This window comes from Sitophilus oryzae, unplaced genomic scaffold (assembly GCF_002938485.1).
Source record: "Sitophilus oryzae breed Bouriz unplaced genomic scaffold, Soryzae_2.0 scaffold_1111_pilon_pilon, whole genome shotgun sequence".
NCBI lineage: Eukaryota > Metazoa > Arthropoda > Insecta > Coleoptera > Curculionidae > Sitophilus > Sitophilus oryzae.
Window position 1 is genome coordinate 1,651,454 of NW_022145740.1, and position 12,398 is coordinate 1,663,851.

General features: G+C 33.4%; 1 protein-coding gene across 1 annotated transcript in view; it reads right to left on the bottom strand.

Annotated features, from left to right (window-relative positions):
• Positions 1-12,398, bottom strand: part of LOC115881555 (cadherin-related tumor suppressor) — a 136,867-nt gene that overhangs the window by 34,793 nt on the left and 89,676 nt on the right. The window contains 9 exon segments of the mRNA XM_030899097.1: positions 1,082-1,415; positions 1,920-2,232; positions 3,296-3,545; positions 3,606-3,818; positions 4,892-5,112; positions 5,447-5,606; positions 5,667-5,921; positions 6,229-6,425; positions 8,436-8,645. Of these exon segments, the coding sequence (XP_030754957.1) occupies positions 1,082-1,415; positions 1,920-2,232; positions 3,296-3,545; positions 3,606-3,818; positions 4,892-5,112; positions 5,447-5,606; positions 5,667-5,921; positions 6,229-6,425; positions 8,436-8,645 (2,153 nt within the window).

The window sequence follows — 12,398 nt, forward strand, 5'->3', positions numbered from 1 at the left end:
GAATCGAAAGATTCCTTTCAGTATTCTCACTTTGGAGGTCGAAACTACGAAATAATATACATGTACTGATTTCTTTCGAAAATCGACGACTATAAAACTATGATCCCTTCCCCGACACAAAGGGTACATTGTGAGACAGGAAATTGTAGAGAGAAACAAGCCCTATAACATAGGGTACAACATTTTAATGAACAGTGCTTTCCATAAAATCAATAATAAATGAAAAATATACGAAATAATAAAGATGTACTGATTTCTTTCGAAAATCGACAACTATGAAACTATGAACCCTTCCCGGACACAAACGGTACATTGTGAAACAGGAAATTGTAGAGAGAAACAAGTCCAATAACGTAGGATAGAACATTTTAATGAACAGTGCTTTCCATAAAATCAATAAAATGAAAAATATACGAAATAATATACATGTACTGATTTCTTTCGAAAATCGACAACTATGAAACTATGAGCCCTTCCCGGACACAAAAGGCACATTGTGAAACAGGAAATTGTAGAGAGAAACAAGCCCTATAACATAGGGTACAACATTTTAATGAACAGTGTTTTCCATAGAATCAATAAAATGAAAAATATAAAAAATAATATACATGTACTGCTTTCTTTCGAAAATCGACAACTATGAAACTATGAATCCTTCCCGGACACAAAAGGTACATTGTGAAACAGGAAATTGTATAGAGAAACAAGCCCTATAACATAGGGTACAACATTTTAATGAACAGTGCATTCCATAGAATCAATAAAATGAAAAATATACGAAATAATATACATGTACTGATTTCTTTCGAAAATCGACAACTGTGAAACTATGAACCCTTTCCGGACACAAACGGTACATTGTGAAAGAGGGAATTGTAGAGAGAAGTGGAATAACATTTTTGAATGTTCAAATGACATGCAAAGAGGTATGTGTATCCCCAATTAATCAGAATAATAGCTAAGTCAAGTAATAAAAACTTGTTTACCTCTTTTTATAAAAAAATGTTGCAAAAGATTCGTAAAATTCTGTTGTTAAAGTTTTTAATAATTTTCTCTGGAGGTAGATTAAAATAACACTTACTTTTTCCCTCAAAGATATCCATCCACTGTCCTTATCAATAACAAAATAACTGGAACTATTGCCTCCAGAAATATTGTACTCAATTTCAGCATTGACTCCAGCATCGAACTCATCTTTAGCCACGACTTTAACCAGCTGTTGTCCAGGGAAAGCATCTTCAGGAACCGGTGACAGGTATTCCTGCTGTTCGAATTTGGGAGCGTTGTTGTTTGCGTCTACCACGTTGATGGTCACCATGCATTCAGAAGACATGGGAGGTTTACCATTATCAGTAGCCAGGATTGTTAAGGAGTAGGTGTTTTCTGGAGAAGATTCCATCTGGGTGTATTTGTATCTAAACGTGATAAAGTTTAATGTTAATACATAGTCTGGTTTTGTACGGTGCAACCAACAATGATTGAAATAGTTGCCAATAGTGTGCTAGAGGATTTTAAGATTAGTTATTATTATAATTTATTTTGTTTTTTTACATATTTTGAAATTTTTTAAAAAATCATACAGGGTGTTCCAAAAAGTTGGGTAATTGATTAACCACGATTCTGATGCTTAAACTGCTTGACGAAAAAACCTTAATTTTGGCAAACGGATTTTTCGAAAGTCAAATTCTAACGAGATGAAACTACCCCTCAAATATTACCAAGTTATATAATAATATCGCACATATTGTTTTTTATCATGCTGGCATAAATATGAGAAAATCTTATCCAGTTTGTATGTTAATAGAAATTCTTGCTTTGCTTTATCATCACCATTACAAATGATTAATTTGACGCGAACAAAGTCGCGGGTACACGCTAGTATAATCATAATATCTTAATGTCACATAATATGGTATTACCTGATGCTCTGTTTGCTGAAAATCTCCCCCGAAGCTGGATCCACAGTAAACAAATCAGAAGGCTGTTGCAACGAGTAGCTGATCACTGAATTAGGCCCTTGCTTATCCCTGTCTGTAGCTATGACCTGTCCAACGAACACCACATCCCTCTGGAGCTCTGGAAAGTTGAAACTATAGTAGGAATGCTCAAATTCTGGAGCGTTGTCGTTCTGATCCTGGATAGTGATGGTCATGGCTGTTTCTGATCTCCATGCTCCATCAACTGCGGATACTTTGAGGAGGTATTCGTCTTGTTGTTCTCTATCCAGGTAACCTAAAAAAGGAAGACTTTAATTAATATAAATATTTTTTTTGCCTTTATTGTCAAAAATTTTTACAATTTGTAGACAAAGGTAAAGTAAACAAACAAAAGAGAATACAAAACAAGTATACAAATTACAATGTTAGTCTTATTGTTTAAAATAAACATTTATAAATGTTTACAATGTCAAAGAATAAAAAAATAAAAATAAGATTCCAAAATATTTAGTAAGTTTATAGTAAACATAGCGAGGGGTGTTTCACTCGGGTAAAAAATGTACACGTACTGCCAAAATATTCTTCCACTGCTAAGCGACTGCCAATGACTATGAAGAAGACTGCCTATGACTGCCATATAATTATTATAGGCGACTGCCATAAGACTGCCAATGACTGCCAGCGACTGCCAAGAAAATGTACATGTAATTCCAATAGTGAGACACCCCTCGAAATATAGTAATAGCAAATATTAGACCAGTGTTTACAAGATCAAATTCGATTATCAAAATATAAGTCATTTACGGCGTAGAAAGCCTCGTCTAGTAAATAAGATTTCAATGCTTTGAAAAATAAAGAAAATGATATTATGGATTTGATTTCAAATGGCAGGTGATTGTGCTTTTTTTTCGAGTTGTATAATATTGAACTTTTAACTAACTCTGAGCGTGGGGTAGGTAGATAAAGATCTTGCTCCGCGTTTCTGAGTGGATAAGTGTGAGATGGCCTTTCTTGAGAAGCTGATACATGCCTACGTATTAGGCAAACAGATTCAAATATAAATAAGGAAGGAAGAGTTAATATTTTTAATTTTTTAAAAAGTCCTGGCAATGAGTTCTGCTGTTTAGTCCCAGTGAATATCGAACAGCTCTCTTCTGGAGTTCGAAAATGCGGTCAAATTGAGCCGCACAACACGTACCCCAGAATGGAAGGGCATACCTGAGGTGCGATTCAAAAAGTGCATGATAAACAGTTCTAGCCACTGACAAGTTAAGCCCCTTAGAAACAGATCTTAATGCAAAACAGGCAGAGGTTAATTTTTTCAACAAAGCGTCGATATGCATGCAACTTCAACTTACCTACAACTGTTACATTTCCGCTTACTGGATCAATCTTAAACTTATCTCCAGGATTTTCGGTAAAACTGTAAGTTGCCTTGGCATTATCACCGATATCCTGATCAGAGCTAGTGACCCTGATCACGAAAGAACCAATTTCGGCATTTTCCGTGACGTTCACACTAAAAAGCCTGGTGAATCGTGGAGGGTTGTCGTTTTTATCCAGAACTGTCACCAGAACTGTGGCTGTTCCAGATAGTTGTGGCTGACCCTAAAGAATTTTTTTATTTTCTATTTAAAAGAATTTTTTGCAAATATAATTGATTCATACCTGGTCTACAGCAATGACGGTAAGTTCATAGTTAGCTATATCTTCTCTGTCTAATCTTGCCTGGGTATAAATCTCGCCACTGCTAGAATCTATTTCAAAAGATCCATCAAAATCATCCAAGAGTTTGTAGGTGATGACGCCATTTTCTTTTGAGTCTAGATCGGTTGCTGTTACTTGTGCTACAAGCAAGGGTGGTGTTTCTTCTTCCATAATCTTTAAAGAAGGAGGAATAAGCAAGAGTGTACTGAAAAACGGGATGTGTTGTTCCAACTTCCAGTGGATGACGTACCAAGAATATATAACAATACTCAATGTAGTATTGAGCAATAAAAAAAATGGCGCCGGGAGGCACGTATAGCAGCCCATTCTAAAATATGTTAATAAAAAGTTGGTAGGCAGTTCTTTTAGTTACAAAGTAAAGGAATTTTTCCAATTTTTTTTATCTCAAAAACTGCGACTTTGACTGATTTTGATGTTATTACAAATTTTGTTGCAAATATTATTCCTAATCTTAAATTGAAAACCGCGTTTCGCTAGCTACTGTAATTTTGGAGTTACGATTTTTTAACATTTTTAACCCCCTCCCATACCCCCTTACCAACCCCCCACCCCCACCAAAAACTAATGGCCAGATTCTCGGGTGCCACAGTATTTTTGTGCCAAATTTGGTTAAAATCGGTTTAGCGGTTTTTGAGTTATCATGTTACAGACGGACAGACAGACACCATGAAAATATTTTGTATTTAGGTCATTTATGACCCAAATAAGTTTCCTCATTTAGAGTGAAATTAAAAAAACTTTTTTTTGTCGATCTTAATAGCCTACCATACCTGTTGGTATGGTCGGCAAAAAATTAAAAACCCTATCTAGGTTCACTTATCTCGTTATTATTCTTGGATACAATCGGATGTTTCATTTCATTCATCAACGGTATAGAAACTTCAAGCCTTTGAACTCTTGGCCGTACGAGAGAATCCTGAAAATACCTTGGACGGACAAGGTCACAAACAGCGAGGTCCCGAGACGAAAAAAATAACCCCAGAGCTTGTCAATACCGTCAAATGTCGTAAGCTGCAATATCTAGGCTACGTGATGAGGACCCAAGGGTATGAGCTGCTCCAGTGCCTCCTCCAAGGGAAGATACAGGGAAAACGACGTTCAGGACGCAGAAGAATGTCCTGGTTCGCGAACCTCAGATCCCCGATCGAAAAGACGTCCACTCAGCTTTTCCGGATAGCGGACCGGTCTTCAAGAAGAAGATGAAGACAGAATATATTTTAACTTACCGAAGCGTTGTAGAGTTGATTTTTCATTACTGGAGGATTGTCGTTGTAGTCCGTAACGTTAATGGTTAGTCTTAAGACACTGCGCAACGGTGGAATGTCGCTGTCTTGCGCCTCAATCCACACTTCGTACGTTTTTGCCGTTTCGTAATCCAGACCCTTGCCGGAAACCTGGATTTCTCCGGAGTTTTTATCGATTTTGAGCGAATCGCCAACATTACCTCCTGCAAATAACATTTTTTCTTAGGAAAAAAAGCTTATTGATCTTAGCTATTCTATTTATTTGGTAGAGGTACTTAAGGTTTAAATTTCTGACCATAGTCAGAAATTTAACATCGTAACTGACCCTAAATTAACAGATAATATTTTTAAGAAATAAAATGGCATCTTTTTTAAAAACTAAAAAAAAACTAAAACTAAATTTGAACGTAGTCCTCATCTGCTGATTTCTTCCACCTGATGCCATAATTTCCTGAATTATCAACACTAAACACAAATTTCAAATAATACAAAATAATTTCAAAAAAACAACTTTTCACTTAGATAGACAATACAAACCTGCTATGGAATATTTTACATCACCGCTTGGTCCCTTCTTAGGTGAGCTGGCCTTCAACCTGGCAAATACTTTACCATCCTCCACATTTTCCGGCAATATAAAGTGTGTCTTTCCCGGAGTGTTCCATCTTGGAAACAAATCATCCGATTTCAAATATACCTACAAAAAAAAATCATGTTAATATCATAAGTTTGATATGTTTTTCCTTTGAAAATATACTTTTAATTCTGTGCTTGCTGTTCGCGAAGGACTTCCACCATCTTTGGCTTCAATTTCCAAGTTAAAAACCTTGGTGGATGATCTCTGTAGGTCGTAGAGTGCCCTGATCACTCCTGTGTCTTGATCAATGGTGAAATTATAGGCGTGTTCTCCTGTGAGGATGTAAGTAATTTTGCTGTTCAGTCCTGAGTCGGAATCGGTAGCTTGAGCTCCGAAAACAAATTCTGATGCCTTGGTATGATCAGAAATATATATCTGAAACAGATTTATTTCTCAATGATATCTTTTTAAGGTTCTATTAATAAAATTATAAGTTTAAATTAAATTTAGAAGAAAGAAACCCTAGAATAGATCCAGTGGTTTTCAAAAATTAAGTGATAAATCAATTTTTTTTAAATTTTTAAAGTAAAATATCTCGGGTATTTTGGACTTATTTTAAAAAGAGTAATATAAGATAAGGTATGTTTCTTTGATCGAGATCTACCAGCCCTGAAAATATTTGAACTTATTTAAGACCCACCCTGTATATTAATTGTACTGATATGTGAACTAAATATCTCACCTCGTATCTAGGCATGGAAAATATAGGCGAATTGTCATTTTCGTCAAGGACAGTGATGGTTAGATTGACAGCTGTGGCTCGAGGTTCAGTAGCAGAACAATCCTGAGCTATCAGAGTTAAGAAGTACGAGTCTGTTTCTTCCCTGTCCAATATCTCGTTGGTGGTGATAACTCCAGTGTTCTGGTCAACTATAAAACCTAAACACATATCAAAACAATTAGTTACAAAGTATCATTTTCATATATACAAAAAAGTACAAGTAGCCATTTTATATTATTGATGTTAAAAGTAATTTACTTTTATGATACTAAAATAAATAAAAATATGATGCGGAATATCCAACTAGCAAGGCAAGGATCATTGGAATCCCATCTTAATCCAGAGCCAGTATTGGAAGTAGGCAGATGTAAAACCCATAGTGCAGTAAAACTCTGGATACGGGAAAAGCAGATAGTCCACTGGAGAAAGAGACAGGCATAGCAAGGACCTAGTTCTAAGACTACAAATAGAATAACATGCCTCTACAACATGTCTCTTGGCAGGCCATACACTGATAAAAAAGATAGACTTGAACTAAAGTCGTCATCGTTCTTGAAAAAAAAAAAAATTAGTGGCAAGAGAATTTATTTTAGCGTAAAAGAAAATATTTTGCCTGAAGAAAAACTCTCTTAAGTCAAGAAAACTGGTTCTCTTGAAAAATTCGAAAATTTCTCTTGAATCTATTTTCATTCAACCAAGTGCAAGTTACTTTGTTTTGAGATAATAAGAAAAATACGCTAGAAAGTACTTCATTTAAGAAACATGGTCATTTTTCCAATAGCTAAATACTCTTTTGATGAAAAATAATAACGACACGCAAAGACGATGACGAAGGACGGTATATACAATCAGTCGGCAGTCCGATCAGTCGTACGTCGCATTTCATAGGTCGCACATCATAGTACGCACGGGTTTTGTTGCTTGGAATTTTCCACTTGGAATTTTGCATAATTTGCTTTTTAAACGCATATCGTATAACAAATTAGTGATTGGTATTAACATGCATTTGTCATTTTTTATGGACAAATTTTAGGATATATGGATTCTTTAAAGGAGTTTCTGAAAAAATAGAAATTATAGAGCATTTATTTGCTATATTTGAAGGTAAGAGACAGTTACCTAATGCACCTGTTTAGATAATTCATGTGTGACTATAGATAGAATAAGAATATAGGTATCGATTTTTTTATGCAAATAATTACAAAAATTTTAGAATTTCAAGTCGTCGTATTAAAAAATTCAAAATGTGACCAAAGCTTATAATTTTAATAACTTATTTGCTTTACTTTGATTAATCGTGATGTAACATTTCTTTGTAATTTGTAGAGTGGTGAACCACCCCAAAAAATACCAAGCTGTGAAATAACTACTATCGAGGAAAATAAAATCACTTTACTTACTACAGACCATGAAAACCTAAATTTATCAGAAAATAATATACCTCGTAATATGCCTATGTATATGATGTATAGACTTCTCTTAGATCAAAATAAATTTTAGTTGAGTCAATAGTATTCGCTATTTGTTTAAGAAAAGTGTCTCTTTAATCAAGAAATGTCCCTTTTCAATCAAGAATTTTTGCATGAATCAAAGAGACTATTGTTCTTGTAGCAAGAACTTCTTTGCGTATTCATTTTGGGTCAAGAGTGAAATACTTTGGACAGATAGATTCTTCTATTCTCTAAAGTAATTTTTTAAAGCTTATGAAAAGATAGTTAATGCTTTGGGCAAAGAAACGTCGTTCTTGGCCCTATTGAAAAGCGCCAATCTTTTGGGTCAAAGTCATATTCATTTCGACTGAGAGATCCTTTTTTTCAGTGTATGACTGTCAAGTGCTATCAGAACAAGCTCAACCTGTATCAAGAAAGTCTTTGCTGCAGACTCTGCGATAAAAATCCTGAAACAGTAGACCAAGTAATATGTAGCTGCGAGGCTCTGGATCACAAGTAACTCTTTCTATTTGGGAACGGAAGATTAGAATCGGAGAAACTACGGTCCCATCCTATTAAAGACCTGCAGACGCCTAGTGCAGTTGCGCAGGACTCGGTGCCGACATAGAAAGGTTACAGACCCAATAGACTTGACATATTGCAGTGTTTCTGGTCCCTTAATATTAATGGAAAATAACGCTGAAATAGTGGCGAAGGAAAGAATTAGTAAGCATTTACCGTCAATTTTGTCTCCCAGGATGCTGTATCTGACTTTAGCGTTCAGGCCTACATCTTTGTCTGTAGCTAGTGCTGTAAGTACCCAGGTGCCTACGGGCAAATTTTCTTTAACCGTTGCATAGTACGATTGTCTTTTGAACTCTGGACTGTGATCGTTGACGTCTTGGACTACAATTCTTAACGTGCCTGTGCCTGTCAGTGGTGGTGAGCCTGTAAAGAAATTAAAATTAATATAGTAACTACTCAAATGCAAAAAACGCTACAAGTAACCTTTTTGGTCAAACATTTCTGTTATATTTTTGTTATTTGTTGCCCTATTTTCATGAATTTTTTAGCAAGCTGTATATTAGTGGAGTGCCCAGAGACTTTTACCTCGGAATTCAATTACTGTGAATGTATTATTGTGAAACCTTCTGTATTGTGTTTTATAGATAAAATACTAAAATGTTTACCCATTTTTTTTCGTTGCTTTTAATTTTCTATTTTACTAATTTTAGTAAATTCTTAATTATTTCCTTCTCTTAATATTTTGATTTTTCTAATTCTTTTTCTAAGTAAATTTATTGAAATAAATGAATCTAATACGTAAGCTATACCTATTCTGCTTATATTCTAATCATTGAAATTTTGATTGAAATCGAATTATACAGGGTGGCGCGTCATATAGGACGCGGTTTTTGCAAGGAGAACAAAAGTTTGTATTGAAGTGAAATTTTTTGAGCTTATGTAAGTCAATTTAAAGTATTTTCTAAAATTATGTAGAGTTCTACAGGGTGTCCCCAAAAAAAGTTATATTTTTTGTAATGGAACACCCTATATATTAATTGATTTTTGGATTCTAGTAAAAAAATTAAGATTTGTTTCATTAGAAAAGTATATGACTAAAATGTATAGTTTTTGAAATACATTCAGCGGCACGAAAAATGGGCACCTTGAAAGTTTGATGTATTTTAAAGGTTAATATATTTTAATTTAATGGACCGATTTTGATGATTTTTTAAGCAGTGTGTTGCCTGATTATTTGACTTCTTAGTATCTTTTTCTAAATTAAAAATGAAACTCCCCATCTGTTAATTATACGAGGGAAAACAAAATGTTGGTATTTTTGATGAAAGTTTGAAACACCTTGTAAAATATGTTAAAACAGGAAGCAATTTAAAAATTTGCAGCTTGCTAAAAAACTCATGAAAATAGAACTAAAAATGACAAAAATATAACACTTTAAATTTGACCGAAAATGAGTGTGTTAATATAATAATATAAATCTATTCAGTATAATAATGATATCAAAAAATAACGTTTTAACGTTTAAAACAGATTAACTGTTTAATTGTTTAATATTAAATAACGAGATGGAATAAACGTAGATATATTAGCGGCCAGCCATTTCAATATTCGGATTTTTTCAGCGTTCTCGCATCGCCTTCGGAACAAGTTCCTGACTAATGAGTTGTATCCTATTTTAGAGCGATATTTTCATTAGGGCTCCTCCGGACACCCTCGGGTCACGACAATGAAATATCTCCTCTCGCAAAGACAAATAATTCAAAGGCCGTCGCAACGGACCGTTCTCGCGTTATCGTTTCCTATTAATTTTCCGTTTATTATGTCGGCCATTTTTGTCTATTAGCCTCACAACGAGGCGTTGGTCTTCGACGTTTGGTCGTGGTTGTTTTGCAACGTCTATAGAGAAGTAATTTAGATGAGGTATTAGAATAAATAGAATGTTCCGTTTGGCTTTATATCGAAGTTTAAGCTAAAAATGGTATTGTATTCAGTTTCTATGGTTCACAAATTAATGTAGGCACCTTCTCCTTGTTTCGTCTCTGTACAGAATAGCTGAAAAACTATTAAAATATCGGAAAAATTCTGAAAAAATATGCAGAGAATTAATTTTTAAAAGAATTATGATTGGAACTCCGCCATTTTCTGCAATTATTGATAACTCATTTGCTCAAATAAGTGACTTCCTAGACGCTATAAAATATAAATTCAAAAGAAAATAGCATATTTAAATCTAGAAAAATATTTAAATATACATGGTGAGTTAAATAAGTAAAAATTTTGAAGAAGAAAGTCAAGTAAGCTAGTTATTACATAAAATTATCTTTTAATGTTTTTAAAATTTTTGTAAATTACTTGTTTTTTGTTTCACGCAACTATACACGTTCTGTAACTTTGAATAAAAAGATTAAGAAAGGAGCATATAAAAATCTTAGATTGACCGCGAAGGGGTCCTAGAATGGCCGACTTAAATTCCGGTATATCAGTGCCGTTCTAATTTTATTCAAAACGTGTAAATATATGATGTAGGGTAGACTCAATAATTTGTTGTTTTATTTTACGTTGTTAATAAATGTTGGTAATTATTAAAATTGTTATTAAAAATAGATAAGTTACAGTAATTATTTATTAACACAAACATCCGATACGCTACTGAAGCAGTTAAGTCAAATTGAATCATGTCATTTACATAAGTCATTTAATCTTTGACTAGTAGCCTTGTATATATATTCTTAAAGTTGCTCAACCGACCAGACAAAGTGTGCTGCCAACTGGAGGACAAATCGTGAACCTTTCGGGGCGGAGTCAAAAATATCGATTATTTTCGTTATTTTCCTCAGAGTAATGTAATAATATAACCCGGGATTCTGCGAACTTTAATAGTGATCAGCTTATTAAGAAATTTAAACGAAACTTTTATTTTATTGTAAATTGTGGATTATTTTTGCCTGTTATTTTAAGAATTCTAAACCGTATTAACAAAGAAATTATTATTTCGATATGTTGGTACATTATTTATAATGATTTATGATAATGCTAATTGCTGTTAATTAATATTAAAAAAAATTACATACCTATTTTAATTTGATTTACTGCAGGTGTATAAAAGAATCATTTCATTCTTAGATTATTTTATTCTAAATTGAGTGCTTTACGAATTTTACGATAGTTTTTTTTGAAAACATAAAACTTTTTACATTTTTGATGCCAACTAATTGGCATGGTATTATTGGTATGGAAATTAGCCAAGAAAGAAAAGAATTGGCTATAACTTGTAATTTTTCGAAAAAAAAATATTATACCTGTATCGCTGAAAAACTAAAAAATTGCGCTTTTTATGAAGTCATGGTCAACTATGGTTTCCATTTAAAAAAACATAATGTTTGTGTCATATGTCAAAAATGACAGGCTTTAGAAAAAAAAACAGAAAACACAAACTCATTAGGTATGTGATTATCTACAACTTTTATCTGAAAACTTTTTGTCTAAAATACCGTATGATCGAATAAAAACGGCGCCAGCGATGGCTATGAAATGACGATCGATGATATTTCCCATATAATTTTACATATAAAATGATAGCGATCTTCATTTCATAGCCATCGTTGACGCCGTTTTTATTCGATCATACGGTAGATTATAATGGAATTAGACACAAGTTTTAAAATGGCCAAAATTTGTTTTTTTTTCGAAATATCTAGTAAGCCTTAAACTTCTCCGAAAAATCCGAAAGGCGCATATTTATGACCCCACAAAACTGCAATTGTTTCCCCATTTAATCGACTCTCTATCTCCAGTAGTTTCCGAGATACCCATAGAGAACATCGTAGGAAACTCACCCTGTATAGTATTTAGAAACTAACTATTATTATTATTTGACTAGATTAATTTGATTAATAAGACTCGATTAATTTAATTTAAAATATATTTGATCAGATTTTTTTTTCGTATATTCTACTACCAGAAAACCAAAATTATATGATAACGCACTTTTCAACGAAGTTGAAGGAAGATATAGTGTATCTATCACAATACTTAATAGAATTACTACAATTAGAAGAAAAATAAAAAGAAAAAATACTCAAATACCGTCACCTACTACTCATCTACAAAATAAACTAATATAATCTCTAATAAAAATACTACACAACTACTTCTTCTATTCTACACTGAAAAAAT